Source organism: Mizuhopecten yessoensis, unplaced genomic scaffold (genome assembly GCF_002113885.1).
Source record: "Mizuhopecten yessoensis strain PY_sf001 unplaced genomic scaffold, ASM211388v2 scaffold11133, whole genome shotgun sequence".
NCBI classification, from domain to species: domain Eukaryota; kingdom Metazoa; phylum Mollusca; class Bivalvia; order Pectinida; family Pectinidae; genus Mizuhopecten; species Mizuhopecten yessoensis.
This window is the reverse complement of record NW_018408896.1, coordinates 259,533-285,631: the sequence shown is the minus strand read 5'-3', so window position 1 is coordinate 285,631 and position 26,099 is coordinate 259,533. Positions and strand designations below refer to the sequence as shown.

Sequence of the window (26,099 nt, the reverse complement as noted above, 5' to 3'; positions counted from 1 at the left end):
AGGACCATGAAAGGTAGGCCGCATCCAGCATTTGATGCATGGGTTGAGATGAACTACGTAAGATGCATCTATGGTGCAAGTTTAGTTCGTCTAGCACTTATACATGTACTTTCAGTGAAACTAAGTTAAACGCAAAACCTTAATGTTGACGCATTATATAATACTATTAATACTTCCACCGTCATGTACAGTATTTACTGCTTTAAACAAATCATGTCCCGCAAAGAGATTTGGTGAACAGGTCTTACTATATCCCTACCTGTTAAAAAAAAGTTTATTTTGAAAACTGGTCTTCTTAATGTAACCCCCTGAACCTCCACTGGATTGTTTACCCAGGGTCATGAAGGAGTGTGTCCTTATAAAATTTCCTAAACTCTGTCAACAGACAAACAAGATGAGTTCCTATCGCAGTCATTTCATTGCACTCTCCGGTACTCTCCTGGCCTTTACTGGACGCCTTCTTCAGACTCTTGGCATATAATGATTTCAACTGCTCCTGATCTGATTTTCTGTAAAGTGAAACATTTAACAATTTGACTAAACCTTTCAAAACTTGAACAAGAGCACTAAAGGGGCAGAAAAATATATTTGCACTATACTTCTCAATAAAATTGAATAATGTATGGTTGTGTCCATTCGTACTGGTCAAATAATTTTAGCAAAATGTTGGTCTAATGAGAATTCAACACTGTATAAACAAAGGGTCTGCTCCCCTCCTTCGGCAATTTTCAAGTTGTTTTGGATTATCTCAAAGAGATATTGGACACCTAAGCCTTAGAATCTCATACCTAGGAACAGCCAGGGCAATGAAAAATGCATTAATTTGGTGATTATTTCAAAAGGTTTTCAATCAGTAAGAGATAAAAAGGAATTACATTCAAGGTTATTTTACAAGTTGCATAGAAAAAAATAGGAGATTCAGGACCACTTGGGCCTTTCAGGCTTGAATAATAAGACTGAATATGGTTTTGATTGGTAGGTCCATCAAATGCATCTTCCACAAAAACATTGTCCTCCAGGTGAAGTATTGACTTTTCATTTTTCAGTGTACAGTAAACCGAATGTAAGTTTAATTAGTCAGGTGCCTCCTATCATACTAACAGTTGCCATGCCAAACCCCTTGTGTAAAAAATAAGATGTGTTATAATCAGGAAACTAACTAATTAAGACCCACCAATTTAAACAACCCTGTTTAAAAAAAAAAGTATCTACACTGAACTAGGTAAATATAGTAATGCTAAACCATCCCAGAATTACAGGGCAGAATTACGCAATGCCTACCTGCGTTTAAGGGTCGTGTAACACTTGACGAGCTGTAGAAGGGAGAACTGGAGCCGGGTATCAAGTATCCCCAACAGACTGAGTGACTCCTTTCTGTTCTTGTCATCAGTCTCCCCCTCCTGAACAGCAGCCAGCATAGCGGTTAGAACACTCTCACACTCAATCAGGAGTGCAACACCGCTGGTCAGCGTCTTGAGACGCAGCTTCATATTGTTCAGACCTGAAAGACAATAAAAACTTATGAGTTGAAGATCAGAGTCAAATTCTTGAAGCATTTTTCGCATATCTCTAACTATTATGTTTTATTTTACAAATACATAGCAACGAGGGTAAGAAAATGCTGAAAATAATTAATGAAGGCTGCTTGCATAAAACCTTTACAAAACATGCTTAGTGTTGAAATTTCATGGTTGATTTCATTCCATACCTGCCAAAATGAATTCTAACAGAGCAAAGTGTTCCAGCCTGGTGCGTAGGAGCTCCACGTGACAGTCAACAGCAGAGAAGAAGTGAGCAGCTTTGGAGTATTGGGTGTCGGCCAAGTGTCGCAGGTACTTCCTCTTCTGGTCACTCACCTAAACGGAAATATCAACATACACGTAACCCACTGGGAAACTTTTGTTTAAATATTCTCCTTTTACCAGTAAATTCTATCTAATCCAAGTGTTCATTTCAGTCTTCACATGTATTTACAATGCTCTGTATTAAAATCTGCTCTCAAGATAAACCCACCTTTATTAAGGGGGGAAAAACGATGAAAGAAAAACTGGCAAAAAGTATTCCAGAGTTAGCGATACCGGAGGGATAGAAAGTAATTTAACAATATCTGCATACTATTGTCACCTATTGACTTATGGTAATTATAGGAGGGGGATAGATAGCCTTTACTTTTTATGAAAATAATCTAAAATCTATAAGTGTTCAACTACACCAAGTACTACAAACCATAATTGTTTTAGTGAAGATGACATATAAACAGTGATGCTATAGATCTGGAACCATCTGATCGCAGCAATTGACACTGACTTGGACTTTGGACTATGACAAAAAAGCCTGAAATATGCATATTATTTTCCTACCAAACATTGCAAAAAAAAAATTCTATTTATGTTACAGAAATTGAATTGCTGATGAAGAATATGAATCAACAGGGCAAACTAAGATGGCTAATCAATACATGAATGATTATAGTATATGTAACAGTAACAAGAGGCCCAGAGGGCCTGTATCACTCACCTGGAAATGTTAGCAAAATTGAAGTTAAAATAGCCAGATGTTGCTGTACATGTATTACATGGTTAGTCAGGGGTTATATTTATATGTAATTGGATAAAATCCTGTCATTCCTACAGGAAAAGGAGGAATTTGAAGAATTTGCTATGTTTCCACTATTGGGCCCGGCCCCTCTGCCCCCAAGGGGGTCAGACCAAACGTATATACAATATTGAGTCCCCTTCACCAAAGGATGCTTTTTACCAAATATTGACAAAATCCTGTCATTCCTACAGAAGAATAATAATTTTACAGATGCAAATTACCTCTAATGGGCCCAACCCCTCAGGCCCTAGACCCACCATTTATACAAAATTGATTTTCCCTTCACAATAGGATGCTTCTGTTCAAATCTGGTCAAAATACCTTCCTCCCAATGGAACTAGAACACTGACAGGTCAGTAAGGGCCCCGTCTTGTGGCAATATATCCCCCATAATCATCAAGAAGCAATCTGCCCATATAGCTGAGCTTGACGTTTGATATTTGGACTTCAAAAAGAATCGAAAGGAATCAAAATATACATTTTACATGTACTATGATGCAAGTCTTGTTCCTTCCACCTCCATATTTGCTGGGCTAACAGAAATGTAAATAACGGTGCAATACTCATTTGCAAGCTTTGATTTGTTTTATTTCACCCTTTATACCTCCTCCATCAAGAGCCAGGGTCAAAGTCAGAGATCCACTATGTCTTTGACCTTTGGAACCAAATGACCTTGACAATTAACCCAGTGACCCTGATCTTTGGTCATTTGACTTATTCTTTAATTCCGACCAACTTTGCTTCTTAATATCATATCAAATGTTCATCAGTGAAAAATACAAAACTTGACCGTGACCCTTTGGCTCGTAACCTGGACCTAAGGTCAGTTGACTCTGTGTTAAGTTCTGAACAACATTGCTTCATAATGTCATAACAAAATGTTCATCAGGGAAAAGGTACAAAATTTAACCTTCATCTTTGACCCAGTGACCTTGACTTTTGGTCAATTGACTCCTTGTTTAATTATGAGCTACATTGCTTCAAAGTGTCATAAAGAAATGTTCACCAGTGAAAAGATACAAAATTTAACCTTGACCTTTGACCCAATGACCTTGACCTTTGTTCAGTTGACTCCTTGTTTAATTCTGATCAACTTTGCTCCATAATGTCATAGCAAAATGTTCACCAGTGAAAAGCTACAAAATTTGACCTTGACCCCTGACCCGATGACCTTCACCTTTGGTCAATTGACTCCTTGTTTAATTTTGATCAACTTTGCTTCATAATGTCATAACAAAATGTTCATCAGTGTAAAGATGTAAAATTTGACCTTGACCTTTGAACCTAATGACCTTGACCTTTGACCTTGACTTTTAACCTCAATGTGTATTTTGTGAGCTGAACAGCTTGACCAAGTTTCATGTACATCGGTCAATAAATAGCAAAGTTATCAGCCGGAAACAAAATTTGTGGACGGACAGAGAGACAGACAGACAGACAGACAGACAGACAGAGTGATTACTATAAGACACCCGTATCTCCCATACGGGGCCCTAATAAGAACGATATTAAAGCTATTCCACTATAACCCTTATTGGGCCCTGCCTCTCTGCCCGCAGGGGGTCAGGTCCTCCATTTATTCAAAATTTGTTCCCCTTCACTGAAGGATGCTTCATACTAAATTTGGACAAAATCCTGTCATTTCTACAGCAGAAGAAGGATTTTGATGAATTTGCTATGTTTCCCCTATTAGGCCCAGACCCTCTGCCCCCAGGGGGGCGGGCCACACTCACTGTTTCTACAAAATTGAGTCCTTTTTGTCCAAGGATTCCCCAGACTAGATTGAGATGAAATCCTTTAATCCCTATGGTAGAATAAGGATTTTAAAGGTTTTACCTCTATTTCCCCCCTGCCTCTCTGCCCCCAGGGGGGCCACACCCACCGTTTATACAAAATTGAGTCCCCTTGGCCTAAGGATGCTCCAGACCAAATTTAGTCAAAATCAACTTGGCCGTTCAGGACTATTAGCGTTTTAAAGGAAAAGTTGACGGACAGACGGTAGACGGACAAGGTGAGCTAAAAGCATGTGATACATATAAGTCCTTTTGATGATAAGCCAGAGTGCAAATACAATACTTGATATGTGAAAATATCACCGTCCTCATTCCCAAATGTATAGCTTACCTCTGTGAGTATTGACTTGTGGTAGAGGGATGCTAGTCGATGGTTCACAGATCCCGCGCGGTACTGGTACATAGGCTGCCTTACTGAGGTGTTGCCCATGTCACAATACTTCAGTGACTTGGTCATCAGATCGGTAACCTCTTTCTCTACCTTGATTATATAAACAATATCAAGACAAAAATGATTTTATTTGTGGTTTAATATTGTAAATAATGTTGCTAATATCTATTTTAACATCAATTTGGTAACAAAAAAAATACCTTTTTATTATTATTTTCCCCTAATTAAAATTATCTACTCACTAGCTAGAATAGTCTTTTTGTGAAATGGTTAAATATGACTGTCTTGTGTGAAATGAGATCTTTTCAATATCTAATCCGGAGAATTTAAGCAACTCACACAATGATCGGTATACCTAACCTTCAGCTATCCTTTTGTGAACAAAGCATACAATGACTGGCCAATTATACCTTCTTTTGTTTTCTAGTGACCAAGACACACATTGACTCAGACTGGTATAATGAATTAACAAACATTGACTGAAATGTTATACATTCAGTTTAGTGAGCAAGGCATGCAATACCTTCTCTAGTTAAGGGCTCCATGAATTTGATGCCATACCTTTAGTCATGGTTCAGTGAACGAGGTAAATCATTCTAACATGCCATGCCCTTAGTCATAGCTCAGTGAACGAGGTAAATCATTCTTACATGTCATGCCCTTAGTCATGGTTCAGTGAACGAGGTAAATCATTCTAACATGCCATGCTCTTAATCCTGACTCAGTGAACGAGGTAAATCATTCTAACATGTCATGCCCTTAGTCATGGCTCAGTGAACGAGGTAAATCATTCTAACATGTCATGCCCTTAGTCATGGCTCAGTGAACAAAGCATATCACACCTTTAGTGGTTATGTCCTTAAATGACCTTAGCTGTTAATAGGACGTTAAACAAAATTAGACCAAACCTTTAGTTGTTAGGGGTTCCAAGAACATATCATACCTTTAGTTATGGTTCAGTGACTAAGGCATATCATTCTGTCAGCTGTTCCATGAACATAACATGTAGTATACCTTTAGTTATGGTTCAGTGAACAAGACACATACTGTCACTTGTTAGTAGTTCCCTCAATTAATATGACATACCTTAATTAGATGTGGTTCAGTGAGTAAGACATATCTTAATTAGACGAGATTCGGTGAACAAGACATATACTGTCTGTACGTTGTTAGTAGTTCCCTGAACATAATATGACCTACCTTTAGTCGTGGTTCAGTAGATAAAGGAGTACAGTCCTGTAGGAGGACGGCCATGTTGTAGTAAGTGGTGGACAACTCCCAGCAGACAGATTCCCAAATATCAGGGTAGCGTGTGTGAGACTTCAACAGTGTCAGGGCTACACGGTAACAGTCTATCGCCTGTAAACAAAACACGAACCTTATAACATACCATCAAAGACTTGTTTAATCTTAATCATTACATACAAATTCAAATAATTCAAGGTTTGGAACATTTGAAATTGATAGTGAATTCAAATAAAGTGTAGTTTTAAGCAATAGACAGAGTTTTATAATGATTGTTTACCCAGTTAGGTGTTTAAAATAAAAAAAACAATCTTTTATCTTTTTATGTACATGAACAGATTTCTATTAAGACAGTAAAATATGTTTATTACACCTGGGGTTCATTTAACTATAGACATGTTTTATTGTAAAGATCTGTTTTCCAAGGTCATGTGAGGCTTGTTATAAACAGGTCTTACTGCTGAGAACTGATTTCTTCAGTCATCTGGGGTTTGTTATATATTTGTTTTACTGTAGTACTAAATATGACACAGGAAGAGAAAACAAATTGTAGAAGAGAGAAAGAAACCTTGCAATAGAATGTCCTCTCCTGCTGACTAAACTCTGGGTTGTCTCCCTGTAGGGTAATCTGGGTGTGAGCCTGGGCACGCAGCCTCATCAGTCGTCCCTTGTTGGAGTGAAGCAATGCCTGATTGGCTGCGTCGTTCACACTCTCGAAGCTGCTGATACCCCCATCAAGGCTTTCCTGACTTCTCTCACACAGGCACTCCATATGGGGGCTAAGAGATGTTAAGTCTGTAAAGATAGAACTTTTTAAACTAATCCTCCTTAATGCAGACACCACTATAATTCAGCTGTCCCACTATACAGCCGGTGATTTTGGAGTCAGATTGTGTACAGGGCCTTGAAAAGCAACCTCATTTGATAATACTTGTATACATTTTTATCCCATTCAGATTCCTCCAATTTAGAAGAAGATAACGTCAGTAGAGTGATGACAAATGTTTTCTGTTTTTAGAAGTAGTAACCTTGATCTTGTGTCAATAACCCTGAAAAGTGAACTTACTTCACTGGTTTGTGTATTGAATACCTGCATAAATGTTTTGACCAAATCAGAAAAGAAAAGAAAAAGGACAACGTGTGATGCTTTTTGACACACATGGCAGGAGCATTCAGCATAAAAACATTGAACTCTATGGACATGTTTTGTTCAGCTTAGTTAATCTTGGCATGATATTGTACAAATATCAACAAAGACAAAATTACTGGTGTATTTTGAGTAATTAAGCAAGTAATTTATGTGATGATTACATTTTCCACAATGAAATGACAACTTCATGCAAAAGGTCCTTGACACTTTGTTTATAAAATTATGCCAGCATGCTTCATAGCTGAATAAAAAACCTATATTTTGAGCTGCTTACTGCTGTCTTTTTCTGAAAGGCGATGTGTGAATTTAAACTTTGGCAGGTCTTGGACTGATTCTGTTTATGCAGTAATCATCTCCATTATTGGACGAATACATATAAACAATAGTTTGGTTAAGATTGGTCAATCGTTTTTTTTAACAATCATCTACCTTAAATGACAAAATTGTATTCTTCCCCTGGACAGTTGCTTACAACAGGTTTAACAGTGTTTAGATGTGACTTCAAAGAATGATGTTAGTCTCATCCAAAGATACCAAGGAAGCTAAACAAAATGTTTCTCCCACTTCCGTGTGTGTAAGATAGAGCTGTCCAGGGTAAGAAAGGGGTGTAGGAATAATAGAATCTTCCCCTACCTTGAGGGTGTGATCGAGAAATCCCCAACCTGAGGGGTGATGTTTTATGGTTGTCTAACCTGAGGCTCTGCCGAGGGTTAGACAACCAAAAAAATCACTCCGAGGGTTGGGATTTCTCTGTTACACCCTCAAGGTAGGGGATGATTAATTTTCTTCAATATATGAATATCGTCATTCACTTTTGATGACGTCACAATTGCCAGTGACACATTTTAATGACGTCACAATTGAACGCATGCTAATCGGCACGAGGGGATGACAAGCTGATCTTTCCCGGCTAAAACGGGAGACACACCTGTTAAGGGTAGGAGAGATTTCTATCTCTCATTTCCATGTGTGTAAGATAGAGCTGTCCAAGATAAGAAAGGGGTGTAGGAAATTTCTATCTTACACCCATTTCATGTGACGTCACAATGGCTCAACAATGACGTGACGTCACGAATTTGGAAAACACCCATGCTGAAATGCGGAAAAGGCAACGTGATGAAATTAAAACCTTTTACGATACATTTACCATACAGGTTAAAAGATGAAATTGTTTTTTCTGCACAAACTCTGTTTGCAAATATGAGGTATGCTAAATCTTGCTGACAAATTCGTTTTCGTCAAAAAAGCCCAGGGGAAAAATTGATATTTTTAAAATGGTAGCCAGTCCAAATGCATTTTCATGGTTTCTGAGCTTTTCTGGTAGTTGGAATGTGAGAAAAATACTTTTTCATGACCAAGGGTGTAGGATAGGGAAATTCCACCCTTTGGATTTTTAAATTTGGCAAAACCCAAGGCTTACACCCCTGGACATGAAAGAGTCTTATAATCTTGCTCATATACATCAAGGTACATTTAATAACCAAAGAGTTTTTACCTGATCTCTGCAGGAAGACTTGAGCCTGACCCATGAAGAACACTCCCATTTCGTTCTTTACATTGCCGTATCGCTTGCATAATGTCACAACAAATGCCTGACAGTCTGGTGACATGTGACTGTTAGCAAGGTCAAGGGCATTCTGGTAACAGGCACAGCATTGCTGGAGAAGCTTCTCCTTCTCGCCCCGGAGGTCACATGCCCAGCTGTATTCTGTGAAACAGCCAAACACCACATTGTACTGTAGAATCACATTATTAAAGTGATTGAGAGCATGAAAAATCATCATGACAAATGGAATGATCATTTTGGCCTTGATAAATTTGAAAATGCTCAAATCAGAAATTGTTTTAGAACAATTTACAGGGATTTATATCATGTATTATCCATCAGCAAAAAAAAAAATGTAAAAAAAAAAGATTTCCAATCTTAAGACTCATAACTGCATTTGTTAAGCTGTGATTTCTGGGTGTGATCTCTTTTATTACCTCAGGGGCTTAATTTAAACAAATTCAAAGTATGTCACTGAGCCATATGAAGACAGATAAATCTGAATTATATTCCCTACTCAGATATTAAGTTCATAATTATGTTCCCTATCTAAGCTACCGCATTTATACTTTTCCTACCAAAGGCGTCGAGTTCGCGCTCCACACTATCGAGAATGCCGATTTCCTCCTCTGTGTAGTCAATGAGGTTGACACTGATATCGTCATACATCTGACCGTCATGGATGAACATTAGAACGATGTCACCGACCAACCCCAACATGTACATCAACAGCTCTTTGTTCTCTTCAAACTTCTGTGGCAGGAGGACCCCCACTCCAGCTACAACAGAAAGAATGAGTGTAATACTCAACACAATATATAATATCCATATATATCTTTCACTTAATCAGCTTTGTCTTTCTAGATGCTTGTATTCAGAAAATAATTGTGCATGGAACACAATGTTGCTTTGTCTAAAACAAAATGCCCATGAGCCTGGATATATTTGCCTAAAGCAAAATGCCCATGAGCCTGGATATCTTTGTCTAAAGCAAAATGCCCATGACATACATGCCATAACTTTTCGGTGCAAAATAGTGAGATCAGTGATTTTTTTTAGTGAGATTTGGTCAAAATTAGTGAGATTTTTTCTCTGAATTAGTGAGAAATTCGTGAGACATTTAAAACATAAATTATACTGTATATAACATTGTATTATCTCATTTGTGTTATTCTGAAGCCTCCAATTACTTTGTTAGAACCAAAATTGAAGATTTATTGATATTTTAAAGGATTTTAGGGAGGTTTACACGTGACATATGGTCCGGATAAAGTTATCAACATTTAAAAGTAAATATATCACAACACTTTCATCAAGGCAAAAAAAATGAATAATGAAAAGAAGTAAAACTTAAAGAGGGATGTCCTTGTTACCCAGGTTAGAAAAAAAAAATATCTCAAAACTTTGGGGATATTTAATATTCATTTGCTGATAAAGTAAACCAATAACTACTACTTCCACTATTTTTATATATAACTATATATTCATATAATTGTGAAGAAACTTGTTTTCTTGCGTTTATGTTTTTTTCATCAACACTCAATCCCATCCCGACGGCAAGATAAAATTCTGGATTCAATGTAAGTGTCCGGTTTCGATTTTATAGTCATGAGCCTGGACATCTTACCTAGAAATTATATATTATTTCAAATAAAAACGAAACTAAATCATACAGTGAAGAAATGACAACAATGAAATACAACAAATGTACATATTCCTGTTTTCCATGTACATTTGATGTACATTTTATAAAAAATTGTGTCAGTTGTTTTTGGTTGTAAAAGAGATGTAAATGACATCAAATTCCTGTCGGAAACTTACCAAAACAGCGTAGAGCTGACTTGATGTAGCGCATGGCACAGCCAGCTTTGTGTGAAGTCAGGGACTTTTTTGCCAAGGAGTAGAATGCCATGGCGGCCTTCCTTAGCAACAGAACCTTGGACAGACGATGCCAGGAGCAGGACGACCCAGTCTCAGCCAGCTGTAGGTGGTCGAGGTCATGTAGAGGGGGTTCTGACTCGTTGTGGGGTGGGGCAGACTTCTGGAGGGGAACGTAGTGGAGAGGTATTGCCTGATTACTGTCACACCATACTTGCTCCTCCACTCTATTCTTACTCTTGCGGATCTGCTCAGTGAAATCTCGATCTAGACACTGTAGGCCCTGTTCAAGCATAATAAATATAACAGTGTAGGCCCTGTACAAGCATATTGTATCATATATACGTACTGTGAAACATTGATTCTCCACACCATACTTACTATCCCCACTATCTGTTCTTACTCTTACGGTTTGATCAGTATATAATCTCGATCTACTCATTGTAGGCCATGTACAAGCATATTATGTATAATTATGTAGGCCCTGTATGAGCATATTCAATATAACTTTGTAGGCCCTGTACAAGCATATTTTATTATAAACATGTACTGTAAAACATTGATACTTCACAAGGACATTTACACTTTCAAAGCCCTCACAAATATTTGTAACCGGAACAAGTAGTCCTGTCAATCTGATTCGTGACTTCATTTTGATATAATTGACTTTTTTTGCAAGAAGAATTAGAGTAAAAATGAGCCTTTCCAGCAGAGTCTACAGGTTACAAAATTACTGTTGATTATTATATATCATGTTATGTTGATTTGCATAATCTAAAATTTCAGCGATTATTATTCTCCAATTTTCTCAAACTGGTAAACACCCAGACCACATATTACCTTTTTATTAGGTAAAATACAAAAAAAAATATAGGTTCAAAATAATCAATAAATACCTTGTGTATGTTATTGAGAGCTTCTGCACACTTTTCCATCACCCCTCCAACTATGGGACGCACTTGAGTGATGTCTGGATTATCTCTGTCTCTGCTTTCCTGTTTTTTATCTGATAAATTCTTTATATCCAAGGATTTTGTAGACTCTCTCGAATCTTCCTCTTCCTACAAAAAAAAACAAAATACCACCACATATCACAATTGTCTTTCAATGGTCTCAGTGTATATCTCTTGTTGGATGCAAACTTCAAAACAAATGAAGCTAACACTTATGTAAGGACATAAGTGTTACACCCAAAAATAATACTAAATTTGACTTTTTAATTAAAACCATCTTCCCTGTATCTTTGCCTTCAATTTATAATACAGTCACTTGATTCCTTGAGTTTTCATGTTTAAGTCCTGAATAATAGTTTTCCTTATATATAAACCTGTAATTCTCATTAAGGTTTAAATATAATTTCTTGGATGTGAATTTACCAGATTATCAAAAGTTTGCCTGAGAAATGTCTTTGCTATCACAGTCTGGATTATACATGTTTTGATTATCAGTCCAGCTCATCAAAGCCTATATTATCAATTCTAGATTGCTTATTACATTTCTCTTCTGTTATTTATAACAAAGTCAGACACTAAGGGCCGCATATTACGCTAAATAATGAAAAAAGAAAATGTGAAATGTGCTTGAAAAATGTTGCATTTATAGTTAGAACTTGTTACCTAAAAGATAGGTTCTGGGCAATTCTATTTTAGTAACAGTGACCTTGACCTTGGAGAAACCAAACCCAAAATGAATATGGTTCCTACATACTCCAAGTTGAGTTTGTGCAATTTTTCATTTAAAGCCAGGATCCCGACAAGGAATTACTGTTTTTAGTACAAATGACCCTGACCTTGACATTTGACAACCATTGCCCAAAATCAATTCGGTTGTTCTATCTCACCAGGGAAACCCCCAATATGAAGTTTGAGCTTTGTGCGAACATTTGCTTTGAAGTTTGCATCCCTACAAGAGATGTAAACAGACAGACAGATTTTCCACACCATTTAGTTAACATCCAAAATACTTATAGAAATTTGTCTAAAAGGAAGTCAAGAGACTAAAACACAAAGTCATCTAATTTGGAATAACTTGACGTACCTGACATGAATCGTTATCGTACATTTCCTCGTCTGACTCTCCCACATCTGAATTCTCCCACTCATCGTCCTTCATTGTACTGTCGGGGACATACAGGTCCGATAACAAATAGTAGGCTGAGGTACACACCTGTAAACATACATATACACATGTAATACCTGTAAAAACGATATATAGTCCGTTAAAATTACAAATATGGCTTTAATCGACTTGAATTTACCAGTATATCACTTGACTTATATAATTTTAATGAATTTGTTTAATGATTTATAAACTTTTCAAATGAGAAGAATATGAAAATTCATAAAAACAAAGTTGTAAAGAAGAGACGACCAGATAACATCAAACGAGGAGTCTCTGCAGTTTTAATCCACTTGAAGATTGCAGAGACTCCCCACTTGATGTTGTCTGGTCATCACATCTGTTGAGTTTGATAACTCTTATAGCCAGACTAGTGAATTCCATTTAGAACCCAATCAATTTGGGTATGCAAAACTTCATTGAAGAGACCACTAATGGACGTTGGCTCTCATTCTCCCTTGTATTTTCACAAACAGGAAGAAAATGGGTATTATTCTTCATTGAGCTATAAACATTAGAATTTGACCTCAGTTGGTTCAATTTGAGGAGTTATTGATGGAAAGTTGGTAAATTTCAAAGCCCACAGGGGAATTTTAATAGATAGGGGATTTTTCTCTCCCAAGGAAATGAGCTATAAATGACAGAGAGTTTGGCCTTGATTGGTCCCAGGTGCCGTTTTGGCTGACATGTGACTCTTACCGTGTGAAATCAGCCATTACCTGTGAATGCTGATCATCCATAAGCAGTAACAGACAGTTTTCTAGAAGAGTTCTGACAGTTGGAGCCTTTTTCCTCTGATGCTGCTGACGTAGGTTACGTGCCACTCGGTACAATAACATACCAAGAGGTATCGTAAAGGGATTAGATCCCTCCATATTGTCACCGCATAAGGCTGTCAGGTCATATAGCTTTACCACGTCATCATCATTACCTATCAAACAAAACAAATGTATAATCAAGCAAATCAAATATATTTACAATATTTTATCAATTAAATTTGAAAGCCCAGCACCATGAACAGTTTTGTAGTCAGGAGATACATGGGAAACCGGTGAATAGTTTTAGTGTAATTTATTTGGTTTAAACAATATTTTATTTATGCTGTACATAATCTATAATTTTACATAATGTAATATCAGGGATCTGGCAACAAGAGTAGGCTCTTATATTAAGCCATCTCCCAACAATGAGAAGATTGCAGTATAACACAAACAGGTTAAATAACATCAATAATTATATAAATTCAACTGTTATACCTTATTTAACAATCAAGGCCGACCATTTGAAATAATAGGTAATAGGATTAGCAGTAGAGAATAATATTAATATTTACTTCAGAGTATAGAGACTAGAGATGTAGGGGTAAGAGTTGAAAGGGGGGGGGGGGGGGATTGTTGATGATGAAGTAAAATGAAAAGGAAACCCATGCAGTCACCCAAACCTACCTGTTCAAATGATATACCTATGTACCTGATCAAAAATTTCTGTATTATCATTGCAAGACAAGTTTGGATCACCATGTAATGACTTTCTGATGTCCACGATTACCCCTAACTATGGTTTCGGCCCGATGTAATTTGTTTACATCTAGACAGATAAACACAATGACAGCATTGTGACAAAATTGTACTCTTCAAACCTTTAGAGCTTTATATTCTTTAAGCCGTTATATATTTTCCTCTAGGAAACAGAAAAGGGGCACAAGATGAAGGGAGATAAGTCTGTGAAAACACTAAAATGTATCACAATATACAACAAAGTTTGTGACTCAATGTATAGGTCAGTAAAATAATTAACTGATATTTAGCTAAGGTGAAAAGTGACTCCTCTAAAAGCATCAAGTATCAATTGTAAATGCAGCACGTTACCTTTATAAAGCCAGTAGGTGTGGCCTTCCTTGGTAGCATTGGCCTTCAGAAACGACAGGATGTTTCGTGCAATTTCTGTCACTTCCTGGGGATCAAATCGTGAACCCTCCATGTTTGGAATGTCCTCTGTTTTGATAAGTTCATACCTCTGAAAAGGCAAGCCTTTTGACATCATTCACAGTGTAAAGCGTTTTTGTTGGTATTATATTTCATGGAAAATCACATTTTTTGGAGACATACATGGGGTTATTTTTTCTATTTTCTTGTTGATTTAAGAATATACATGTGGGAAAATGTATATAATTATCTAAATGTTGAACCTTTGAATTCTCTATCCTCAATAGTTAAATATTAGTTTTTAAAACATAAACATTTAAAATGACTGAAATCTAACAAATCAAATGCAAAATACAAATTTAATGAAAGTCAAATGAATCGCTATGCATTGAAATACTATCGGTTGATTGGTGATTGTTTGGACATTTAGAAAACTGGAAAAGAATTTCACAATAATCATGTCACTATTAATAACCCACCAGAGCACAATTTTCGCCCCCCCCCNATACAGTAGAATATAGATGGTCCCAATTGAGTGATGGACGGTTGTCATATTTATCTAACTAGAGTTAGGTACGTGTAATCTTCAAATTGTATAAAGACACAAGGTTAACCGAGTGTCTTTTATTATTTGAAAATTAACTAACCAGAGTTAGTAAAACGTGATAACTAGTCATCACCAGTTTGGTCACCTGTTTCTCCCATAAAACTATCTCAATCTGAAAAAACACCCCAATTCTTTCCCTTGGAAAATTACGTCGAAAAGCATTGTTACAGGTCGTCATAAATCATAGATTGACCAATGAAATCACATCCAGGGTGTTAGCCACTAAATATACTGAACAAATTCTTATTACTAATTTGATGAGTCACCACTTCAAACATGTTTTAACTCATTCACCCCTGAAATTTCATAATGAGCTATTCCAACCTTTGATTTGGAAGAGTTCAAATGTGTCTTCAGGGGTGAATGAGTTAAGATGAAGCATTTTCTTTTTACCTGAACGATTCCATTGAGATGGAAACACATTGCTACCTCAGGAACGTTACACATCAGGTTGTCTAGCCAGTAGTCCAGACCAGTCAGCACATTGATAGGGGTCCTCATGTCCCTTTGGTGACAAAATAACATGGTGAATAGTAATTAGACAATAAAATTAATCTACAAATAATTTCATATTAACTTTGGAAATAGGGCCAACAGCAGAACACACTTTACTTGGGGAAATAACCACCTATAGGCCTAGAACTTTGGCAGCATATGTAGCAGAAGTTTCTCATTCCATAATACAGGTGTAACTCCTGTAAGATCCTTCTTAATTAATTATCGAAATTTATCACAACTTATTGAGTTTGTCCTCCATTTTATGATCTCAAAAACACTATAAAGTTTGACATCAATTTCAGGATTCCCAAGAAACAATCAGGAAACGACTGACCTGTAGATTGCATATATACATAAAACCAGAAATAGTGACTGCATCAGGCATCAGTGACACAATTTAGTCTATGATTATGTAATGCTGACAAAAACTGACAGAACCACTCATTTCATATGTAGTCCAGTAATCAAAGATTTGAGGGATTAGAAAAAAGGCAAGGATTAGGAAATCAGCTACTGAACACTGACTGAATATCAACAAATATTTGTTGACAATATTTAAAAAACACCATTGGATTGGAAACGTTTTTACAGTTATTTATCACAGTAACACTGTCCAACAGTTTATGCTACAAACTATAACCTCCCTACTGCAGTATTTTGTGAAAAAGAATTGTTTTCATCAAATTGTAAATTATTCTAAGATAAAAAAAAGGGGACAGTCAAACTGTGTCTTCTGTATTCATCAGTGATCAGCTTGTTTCACACTATTAACAGTTTGAAACTCCAAACATTAGCAGTGGCAAAGCAGATGATGGAATAGCAATTACACCATCTTTTTAATATATTTAATGATGCATGTAGTAATTTTAATTATGTTGACGTACCTGAGCTTCAGACTTATGCAGGGGTAGTTGTTCCCACAAAATATGGGAAGGTCTGTTCCGATGAGCATACGAATATCCTCAAACATCCACAGGATCTCTTTGTGGAAGTCACCACTGGGAGTCTACAACACACATTACAACATTGCAAGTTTCAGGATACGTTTTCAAAACTTAGACTTATCAAAACTGCTTCACATACCAATATGGGTAACTTTGGTATGTATGTTTCTATTGACAACCTTTATGTATAATGAAGGTAAATATAGCTATATCATACCCCCCTCTGACAAATTGATTAAAAAAGAAAACACATCTTGTCAAAAGTTAATGTCATCAACAACAAAATATTTAAAGTTACTCTGATAAAGCAATTCTGTAGTATTATGTTCAGAGAAATGAATACGAAGATTCACTTGAAAAAGCACTTTTCAATGTTTCATGTTTATCATGATCTACTAGCAATGTAAATCTGATCTGAGGTTTTCGATTCCTAAACAAATGCTTTTTTGCGAAACAGAATACAAAGTGGTGAAAAACACACTTCAGATGGATTGTCATGTAACAGATTAAGTTCCTTTTCCTCCATTTTCTCCAAGACACGAGTGACAGGAAATTCTTTCTCAATGTTCTCACATGGATTGGCATCAGCAATACTGAAACAGAGAAAATCAAAACAGGGGTGTGTAATTCTACTGGACTAATAAAACCAAACAGGGGTGTGTAATTCTACTGGACTAATAAAACCAAATAGGTGTGTAATTCTATTGGACTAATAATACCAAACAGGGGTGTGTAATTCTACTGGACTAATAAAACCAAACAGGGGTGTGTAATTCCACTAGACTAATAAAACCAAATAGGGGTGTGTAATTCCACTAGACTAATGCATATGTATTTTTTTTTATCTTAGGGCCAGTGAAAACGCAATATTTATTACAAAAAGACAGCTAAGGCTAGTAGAATTTGTAAAACCTGCCTGCGGCCAGGTACATTGTACTTTAAACATGGAGCTATACACCACTGATTCAAATGCCAGTATATGTTGTGTAGTATAATATTCGTCTTTCGACAGAATCAAATTTTCTGATCAATTCATTTTTTAAAACTTTGTGGTTCATAATATTTTTTTAAATAATAATTTCAATCTTGATTAGCACCAAACTTTAATATGGTAATTGGACCTTTATCAGAGCCCAATGGTGTAATATATTATCCAGCATTGGTTAATATTTGATACATTTACAATGTTTAATAGATTTTCCTCATATGACATGTCATACACTGTTAACTTGTGATGACTTGTTAGTAACTATAGAAGGACACCATGAAGACCTGTACTATCTGTGAGGATAACAGGCATATCTAATAAACAAAAAAAGAAGTGATGTAAGTCTGTTTATCAATAACACGACACTCTAATGTAGAACATCCCTGTTCTAGTCGGTTGATCATGGAAGGTCTGTTTCATAATTTTATAAGTCTGTTTTACTAACATGGACAGACCTACTCTACTCTACAAGTCCATATAGAAGCAGCTGAGAAATAATTCCCAAGGGCCAAAATTATTTTGTAACATTTGTGTTATTATGTCATGATTATTTTGTTACACCTGTTGAATGTACAATAGTTAGTTGGTATTCTTGATCAATGTTTTTAATTTCGTTTTAAGAATCATGTTGATTCTTATATACCATACTTCATAGAGGATACATTTCATGTTTTAAGTTCTTGTTTATCTGATCCCTATAACAAATGTTCATAACTTCATATCCTTCATATCTGAGTTGTATTATCCTTTCTGGAGTAACTTGGTCTAAAGCTGCATTTTTAGCTACAAACTTGTACACAAGATATAAATGCTAAATAAGCAACACATTTTTACCTGTGATAAAGGAACTTGGAGTACATGTTCCTTGTCTGTTGTTTGTGACGACTTTTGTCCTTTCTTGGCACACATTTCATCTGAAAAGTACAAAATAGATTTATCATCTGTAAATTAAAGTACAAAATAGATTTAGAATTTTAAAAGAGAAATTTCATAAACTCACCTTTCTTTAATTTAATCAAAGCTACACTAAATCATTTTGTTATACATGCAAGGATATAAACATCACCTATACTGATGCCTGGGGATACCAGATTTTTAGCTTATGCTAGTGAAATTTAAAGACATACATGTATAAGCCCTAGGCTAGAGACTTCCTCTTTTATAATTTTTTGCTCTTTTATAATTTTTTCCAGAACTAACAGTTTTAAGGCAATCAGTTTTTTTAAAGTTAATGTGTACTAGCCTTGGGCTAGTGACTTGCTTTTTAATCTTTTTTTTTCTGTAAGACTCAACAGTTTTATGACAATCAGTTTTATGGGTAAACAATAGAATAAACTGAAGTTGTCTTTTAAAGGAAAACAGATAGCCATTTCTGAATATGATACAGATCATGATGTCAACTTGCAATTGATCCATTTAATTATTATATAATTGTCTGGCTAGCTATTATAAATAATTATTTTCTTTTACGGTAAACTGACAAATAAGTGAGCAGGATTAAGAGTGAAAAATAACAAACAATGAGCATTGTCCATTGCGACATGATAATATCCAAGGTGTTTTCTTATAGCGACATCACAAAACAACACATACAATTCCCTTGTCTTATCAGTTTTGGTGGGAGATGTACTATCTTTTCACAGAAGTCAATGTCTTTATAAAGTAAAATATAATCAACAGAATGTTCTTGTTTTCTGGACTAATGATAGTCATATTTCAGTCATGTTTTGAATATATTTCCTATTTTTCACGTGTGATATGCTACAGAACATGTAGTAACCCTCTCACTGCACAGAGTGACAACATGTACAGTGCTGACATTCAAGATTTGTTTTTGTTACAATCCAAATATCATTTAATCAAAGTCATCAAACATTCCCTTTTTAGATCTTATAAATTATGAAAAAGAAAATACTTGAATGCAACTGTTAAACCACATTGGAAAGTCCATCACAGCCAGGAATGCACACGTAAGTGCTATATATTGGCAAAGGTAAGTTTCACTATGACAAAAGAAAATTTCACTCACCTGCATATCTCTAGCAACACAATCATAATAGAACTCCCTCAGCCATTTCCAGTCATCCTGTTTGCATAAACAATGTAAATGTCAAACTTTGTTACCTTTTTGTATATCAAACTCAAACGTATTTAATCGAAAATAACTCATTCACTAGCAGCTTTCAGCAGGAAAGTTTTTCCTAGTGAATACAATACTATAAGCTGACAGTTGTATAAACAATTTTATTTTTCATTTTTTAGTTTTTAATACTGAATATATTTACCTGTTGTTGACGTAGCAGATGCTTGTGTATGTCAAACTCGTCCAGCAGCAGAGATTTCCCGATTCTATGCACCATCATACTTATGTGGGACCGACTGAAGGGTATCTTCAGCAATTTCTTTATATTCTGTAATGTTAATTACTCAACAGTTGAAAATTTAAAAAAAAACAGGAATTTGTCATTTAGATTTCACAAGTACACACATATTTTATCTTGTGATTTCACTAGTGAAATTGGGGAAACAGAAGGAAGGGACAGCAAATGAGTTGTTATTATACTTCTGTACCAGTGATATACAGCTCAAAACCACATCATACATAATGCATAATATTTCTCATATATCTTAATTCTAAATGCCTAGTCACAGGTCAATAACCCCTATTCAGATTCATAGCATTCTTAGTTTCCATTCTTGTGATCCCCTAAGTATAACCAATTGTACATGTGCACTCCCATTCAAGTGTATTACAATCATTGTGTAGGTCACAGTTGCTTATGATGTAAATTACTGTAATATAATAATGGTATGTAATCATTTCTAACAGAACAGACTGAATGTAACTGGCCAGACTAGACCTGTACCTTCAACTTCCTAGGAGCTTTTCTATCACAAAAATACAGGTAACATGTATGAGTTATTCAGATTTCAAGTACATGTGCACACATATTTTGCCTTGTGACTTGAATTCATTAGTGAAATTGGGGAAACAGAAAGAAAAGGACAACAGTCATACAAACTTCTGTAACAGTGAAAAATATAGCTCAAAAGCACATCATACACAATATTTCTTATAACTTAATTCTAAATGCCTAATCACTGTTGAATCAATCCCGGTCTAAGATTCATAGCATTGGTTCCCTATCACTTACATGTATAATGTAATATACAGTGTATATACATGTACTGTAACACGCCAGACTAAGATTTTTACCTACAGCCTCCAACCTGAACTATACTTCATCACCAGTGATAAACTCAGTTTAGATCTATACTGCATGTAGTGATCCTGACAACATAATGTACCTGTGCATTTGTAATCACATCCACATCCCCTGTCAGATCTAGAGAGTTGCCAGCCATCTCTATACTGCTGAGGTAGGATTTGCTATTCTGATGCTGAGTAAAGTCATGAATGTTCTGCTCCACAACAGAGGTTTGCCTTAACCAGTTTGATGGTGGTACATTCAGGTTAGTGTTTCTCTGTAGCAGGGAGAAATTTGGAGAAAAATGGACGGTTGCATTTTTCAAAATGGCCATAGATTTCACTTCCTTATTGGAATCCTTCTCTTTCTGAACCACATGGTGTGATGTCTACAATGAAAAAAAGATTCAAATGAACACAAATACTCATGCAATACTATTGGATAAAAAAGATTGAGTGGTACAGTAGAAAGAATTTTTGTCATAGATGACAGGGGTTGGACTCCCTAATTTATAATAATATAATATAATACTGACGATACACCTATAATCCGACATGACGGATTATACATGCCTGACCATGGCTGGTTTCCTCCCATGAAGAGACCCTGAGTTCTAATCAGAGCCAACAAGAGCAACTAATTTGATAAAACTTGTTTCATAAATATAACTGTTCAGAAATAAATTTCGATGATTGGTCTTGCATGAAAAATATAGCATCAACAAAAGTGAGAAGATAGATACTTGATAATTCATGCCAAAAATACATCAAAATTGATCATACATTACTTAGTAACAACACGGAATTAGATTATCTAAGTCCGTGGTAACAATGATCTGATTCTGGGCACTCTTGTATAGAACTGTTTTGTAAACAAATCTAGTTGAAGATATATATACTGCAAACAACCAATAGAAGAATTTAATAAATAAAAAAGTATTAGTTTAATGTTTATCGACAGGATTAAACTTTTAATGACATCGATTCCAGTTTTTGGAGCTGAATAATATCGATAATGGAACATAATAAATATGTGTATATTTAGATATAGGTAAGGCAGACTTATTAGGCCTAATTTCATTATAATTACAACCAAAACACTGATGCCTAAATTAATTAAGTACAGGTGATCCCATAGGTTCCCGTGAACAAAATTGTCAATAAGAATTTATTCAAAATACATTTGTCTTACAACATGTCTTTCTGATAGAAAGTCATGTAGGCTGTACACGATGGTGAATGTTTTTTATTGTTATTTACTAATTTTACTAATGTTTACGGACACTTGTGCTCTTTCCTCTCGATATTCGATCAAGAAATGACTTACTGGTTGTGCCATATTCTTCAACCTGTTGGTTTCTATGTCCTCACCGCTCATTAGATCGATAAACACACTCTTCGTTTTTGAGAATACACTTTCTTTCGTTTAAACATTTCTGTCAAATTGTTCCAGTTTGTTCCAGAAAATATACTCTTGTAATCGCTTTGATTACAAACACTTCCGTGACTCTGCACAACCATGATCTAAAATTAAAGTAATAGACCGGAGCTTGTAAATCCGGAATAAAATTGGAACATAACCATTGAGTGGTTTTACATTCGCTTCACTCCCGAGTAGTTCTGTTATTCAGCAGACTATATGTAACAGGACGAGTAATAGATAGTGCCATCGCTGGGGCACTAACCCGCGACCCTTGGCTGAAATTCCCTACAGCTGACGCTTGTTTTTCACTATTCCCCCCTTTTTTCAAACATCAACACAGGTTCTTTGACTCCCCGCCAAGGGTTCTCCTACTTTGAACGGGGAGGGTGAACGGCACCAATTTGTAATAGGACGAGGAATAGTAATAAAGATAGTACCGTCGCTGGGGCTCGAACACGCGACCCTAGGCTCTCCAGCCCGATGCTCTACCGCTGAGCTAAAGGGAAATTCCCTACAGCTGACTCTTGTAAGGCAACCTATTTAATCCACATCTTTTACACTATTCTCCCTTTTTTTCAAACACCAACCCAGGTTATTTGACTCCCCGCCAAATGATTCTGCTGCCTTGAACTGGGAGGGTCAACGGCACCAAGTTCACTAAAGTTGTAAAAGGACGAGCGCATCCTGCAGTCAGATCGTAGGAAATTAAAGATCCACGACTGACACGATGCACCGAGCCAGAAGAATTCCTAGAAATTCCCACCAGGTCCAATACTAACAGCAATACTCGAAAACACTAACTAGGACCACAATCATGTTTTCCTCGTACCATACTAGACTGGAACAAATTACCATCTGACATCGTTATGCACCCACTTTCAACTCTTTCAAAACATCGCTTTCCAGGCACACCTATACAATTGAAGATGCAGAGTAATCAGTTACTTCAACAGACTTTACATAGTAATTAACCACTTCTCTTCTTTTCCCCCTTTTCCGAACAAGCTTTGTAGGTGATGCCTCGGACCACTCTCTCTGACTCTCCCAACTAAATTTTCCTTCTCTTAACTTTAACTAAGTGGATAAATATTAATTATTATGTAATATACATAGTCTGTCATTTGTGCTGCATAAACCCAACTTCGTGACAAAATCTTCAATTAGTTGAAGGTGGTCACTATATGGTAGAACTAGAATTAGAAGAGGAATAGTGATAAAGATAGTGCCGTCGCTGGGCCTCGAACCCGCGACCCTTGGCTCTCCAGTCCGATGCTCTACCGCTGAACTAAAGGGAAACTCCCAGCTGACGCTTGCATTGTAAAGCAACCTAATTAATCCACATCTTTTACACACCATATCATGTTCGCATGTGGGTAGGCTCCACGTTCATTTTATGATATCTGTGCCCAATGTACAATTGCATTTAGGATTCTCAATAATTTCTTTAAAAATGTTTGGCTTATTGATTGATAACGAAACAATTGTGTATTGAAAAGATTTACGATAAAAATTCATTTTACGCATACCATCGTATACATACCACAGGGACCTGCCAATTTGTTAGTTATATTTGGACCTAAACTAATGTATTCAGATAAATTGAACACGCTATAGGGGTTTAGATCAACCTTCGGTAAAAATGACACCCCAATAATAAGTTTAGGTCAAAATTAAAATTTGATATAGCTGTAACAAATTCCCAAAGTCCCTGCGATACATACGTATACTACCGATTTTCACCATTTACTATCTTAGTAATCATTACATCTAGTTCATATTAATGATTGGATGGTTTTCAAGCTAAAATGCCTTGTTGAGCCAGACAAGAAATATGGGTAATTTAAGATAGATCACTGGATTATTGAATTCGTTCTGAAACTGTTGGATCCATATGTTGAACAAATGTATGAAATGAAACTGATTTTCAGCCTTACCTTGAAATGCACCATTGACAGTATATGTAAAAGACCATATTCCAAAAAGTAGAGTTCAGTACTTTAAATCAATACTATACGTACTGGACGGCATTGATACTCCATAACGATTTGGTTTGGTTTGTTTGTTTTTTACGTCCTGTTAACAACTATGGTCATTCAAGGACGTGCCAGGTTTTGGTGGTAGAGGAAAGCCGAGTTCCGACATACGGCCAGTACCTGGCGACTGCTCCACGTGGGTCTCGAACCCGCGACTCAGCTAGTGGTAGCAGAATGTCAGACGCCTTAATATAAGCACTTAACCAACCGGGGCCCCACTCCATAACGAATGTTTCGTGACGAAAATTTGGCGCCAATTAATGAACCTTGTGTCTGGTTCGCTAAAATAGCTAACCTTTACACACATTACACGAGTAACGCTTTCAGCAATTTTAAATAAAAAAAGTTTCAAACATTCTGAACTGTAGTGTTACATACGCATTGCACATAACAGGTACATATATAGGTAAATGTATATCAAATGTTACTGTGTATACCATCTCTAGTAAATCCAGTTTGTTCCTCCTATCAATTTCTTTTTCACAAAGTTTTCATTAGTTTAAAAAAGACGATATATTTTACAAAGGATCATCCTCGGCACCGAAAATACATTTATACATCTTTTGTATCCATATAGTCAGAACTCCACTACCACTCGCTTTTTCAATTATATTTGGTATTTATTTTATTGCATTTGATTAGGTCCAATGTTATCTCTGCAAATAAAATAGTTTCTTTCTTCAAAATCTAAATGTTATCCTCCCAGTGTTTGAGTATTTCCCTGACCTAAGCTTCGATAAAAATAGTTGTTTTCTAAGTCTATCATTTTGATATTTTTGTCCATCTCCCTATATATGGTTGTATTCTCTGCTGTCCGCGTTGACTCTGTTCTTGTTTGTAAAACGACGTGTTTTTCTCTCCGGTTAACTATCGTGTCTGGGTATAACCATTATTGTTTATTAGCACTGATGGAACATTGCTATTTCTTGGATTCTCGGGTCGTTGCTTTAGTTGCTGAAACTGCTACATGATCTGGTCTCCTCTAGTGCCGTGTTTTGCTCGGTCCAACTTTGTTTGGTATATTAATCATATGTTCATGATATTTTGACAAAAGTCAATATTTCAGTCTTTTCTATCGCCTAGTGTTTCCAGTGTTTCCAGGTTTCTACTGAAACATCTTGGACATTTCCCCCATATTCTGGTTGATATTTATGTCATCAACAGACGGTTGAAACCTGTTCTTTGATATCAAAGGTCAAATAATGTTCTTAACTCTAAATCATACCATCCCTGGTCCAAACACCACCCACATTTTGAGTCTGCCTTCCAAAGCTATGATCTTATGATAGTTCAGCTCGAATTCAGGTTCAGACAGAAGTGCTTTTGGTATTAATAGAGCATCGACATCCTCTGGTGTCCTCAACATTTTCTCCTTTAAAACAGTTTCTTCGTTTTTAGAAGGAACACATATATATACAAAGCATTAAACGGTAGAAAGATTATATCTGTATACAAACTGCTGCCAAACGTCGTGAACTAACAGGCACTTTTTCACCTAAACATCTAGTATCATTGCTACTCAATCGCTATACCGTGCAAACTAACTAACATCAGGGCCCGTATTCATGAAACCGTTCTCATGCTCAAGCATGGGTTTTGCGCTCAAGTCGAATTTCTTGTTTCTGTTATAAATTGATAAAAAACAATCTTATTTTGTCAATGATTTTGAAAACATTGAAGAAACTTGCAGCCAAAAACTATTTTCAATGTTTACATTTGATTTTTTGATCGTTTGAAATGATTTAAGCGAGCTA

The 26,099-nt window shown here is 36.1% G+C and overlaps 1 protein-coding gene across 1 annotated transcript; it reads right to left on the bottom strand.

Annotated features, from left to right (window-relative positions):
• On the bottom strand, positions 1 to 22,387 carry LOC110466439 (erythroid differentiation-related factor 1-like). Its single transcript, XM_021522925.1, has 21 exons — positions 22,217 to 22,387; positions 20,991 to 21,278; positions 19,967 to 20,092; positions 19,711 to 19,767; positions 18,516 to 18,595; positions 17,175 to 17,286; positions 16,634 to 16,755; positions 15,645 to 15,756; positions 14,588 to 14,735; positions 13,439 to 13,650; positions 12,639 to 12,767; positions 11,498 to 11,662; positions 10,545 to 10,884; positions 9,302 to 9,502; positions 8,673 to 8,885; positions 6,596 to 6,822; positions 5,983 to 6,141; positions 4,723 to 4,872; positions 1,709 to 1,856; positions 1,282 to 1,501; positions 1 to 509 (listed from the first exon to the last, which is right to left on the bottom strand). The coding sequence occupies exons 1-21, from the start codon at positions 22,265 to 22,267 to the stop codon at positions 329 to 331; spliced, it is 3,441 nt and encodes a 1,146-aa protein (XP_021378600.1). The 5' UTR covers positions 22,268 to 22,387; the 3' UTR covers positions 1 to 328.
• Between the last annotated feature and the right edge of the window lie 3,712 nt (positions 22,388 to 26,099).

What these genes read in the sequence shown, in the direction of transcription:
- LOC110466439 (XM_021522925.1), bottom strand. Translation starts at nt 22,267, where the DNA reads ATGAGCGGTGAGGACATAGAAACCAACAGGTTGAAGAATATGGCACAA. An exon ending in ATCTGCTACGTCAACAACAG is followed by an intron (nt 19,768 to 19,966) that starts GTAAATATATTC and finishes TTATGCAAACAG; the next exon opens with GATGACTGGAAATGGCTGAG. An exon ending in CTCTCAATAACATACACAAG is followed by an intron (nt 10,885 to 11,497) that starts GTATTTATTGAT and finishes ATGCTTGAACAG; the next exon opens with GGCCTACAGTGTCTAGATCG.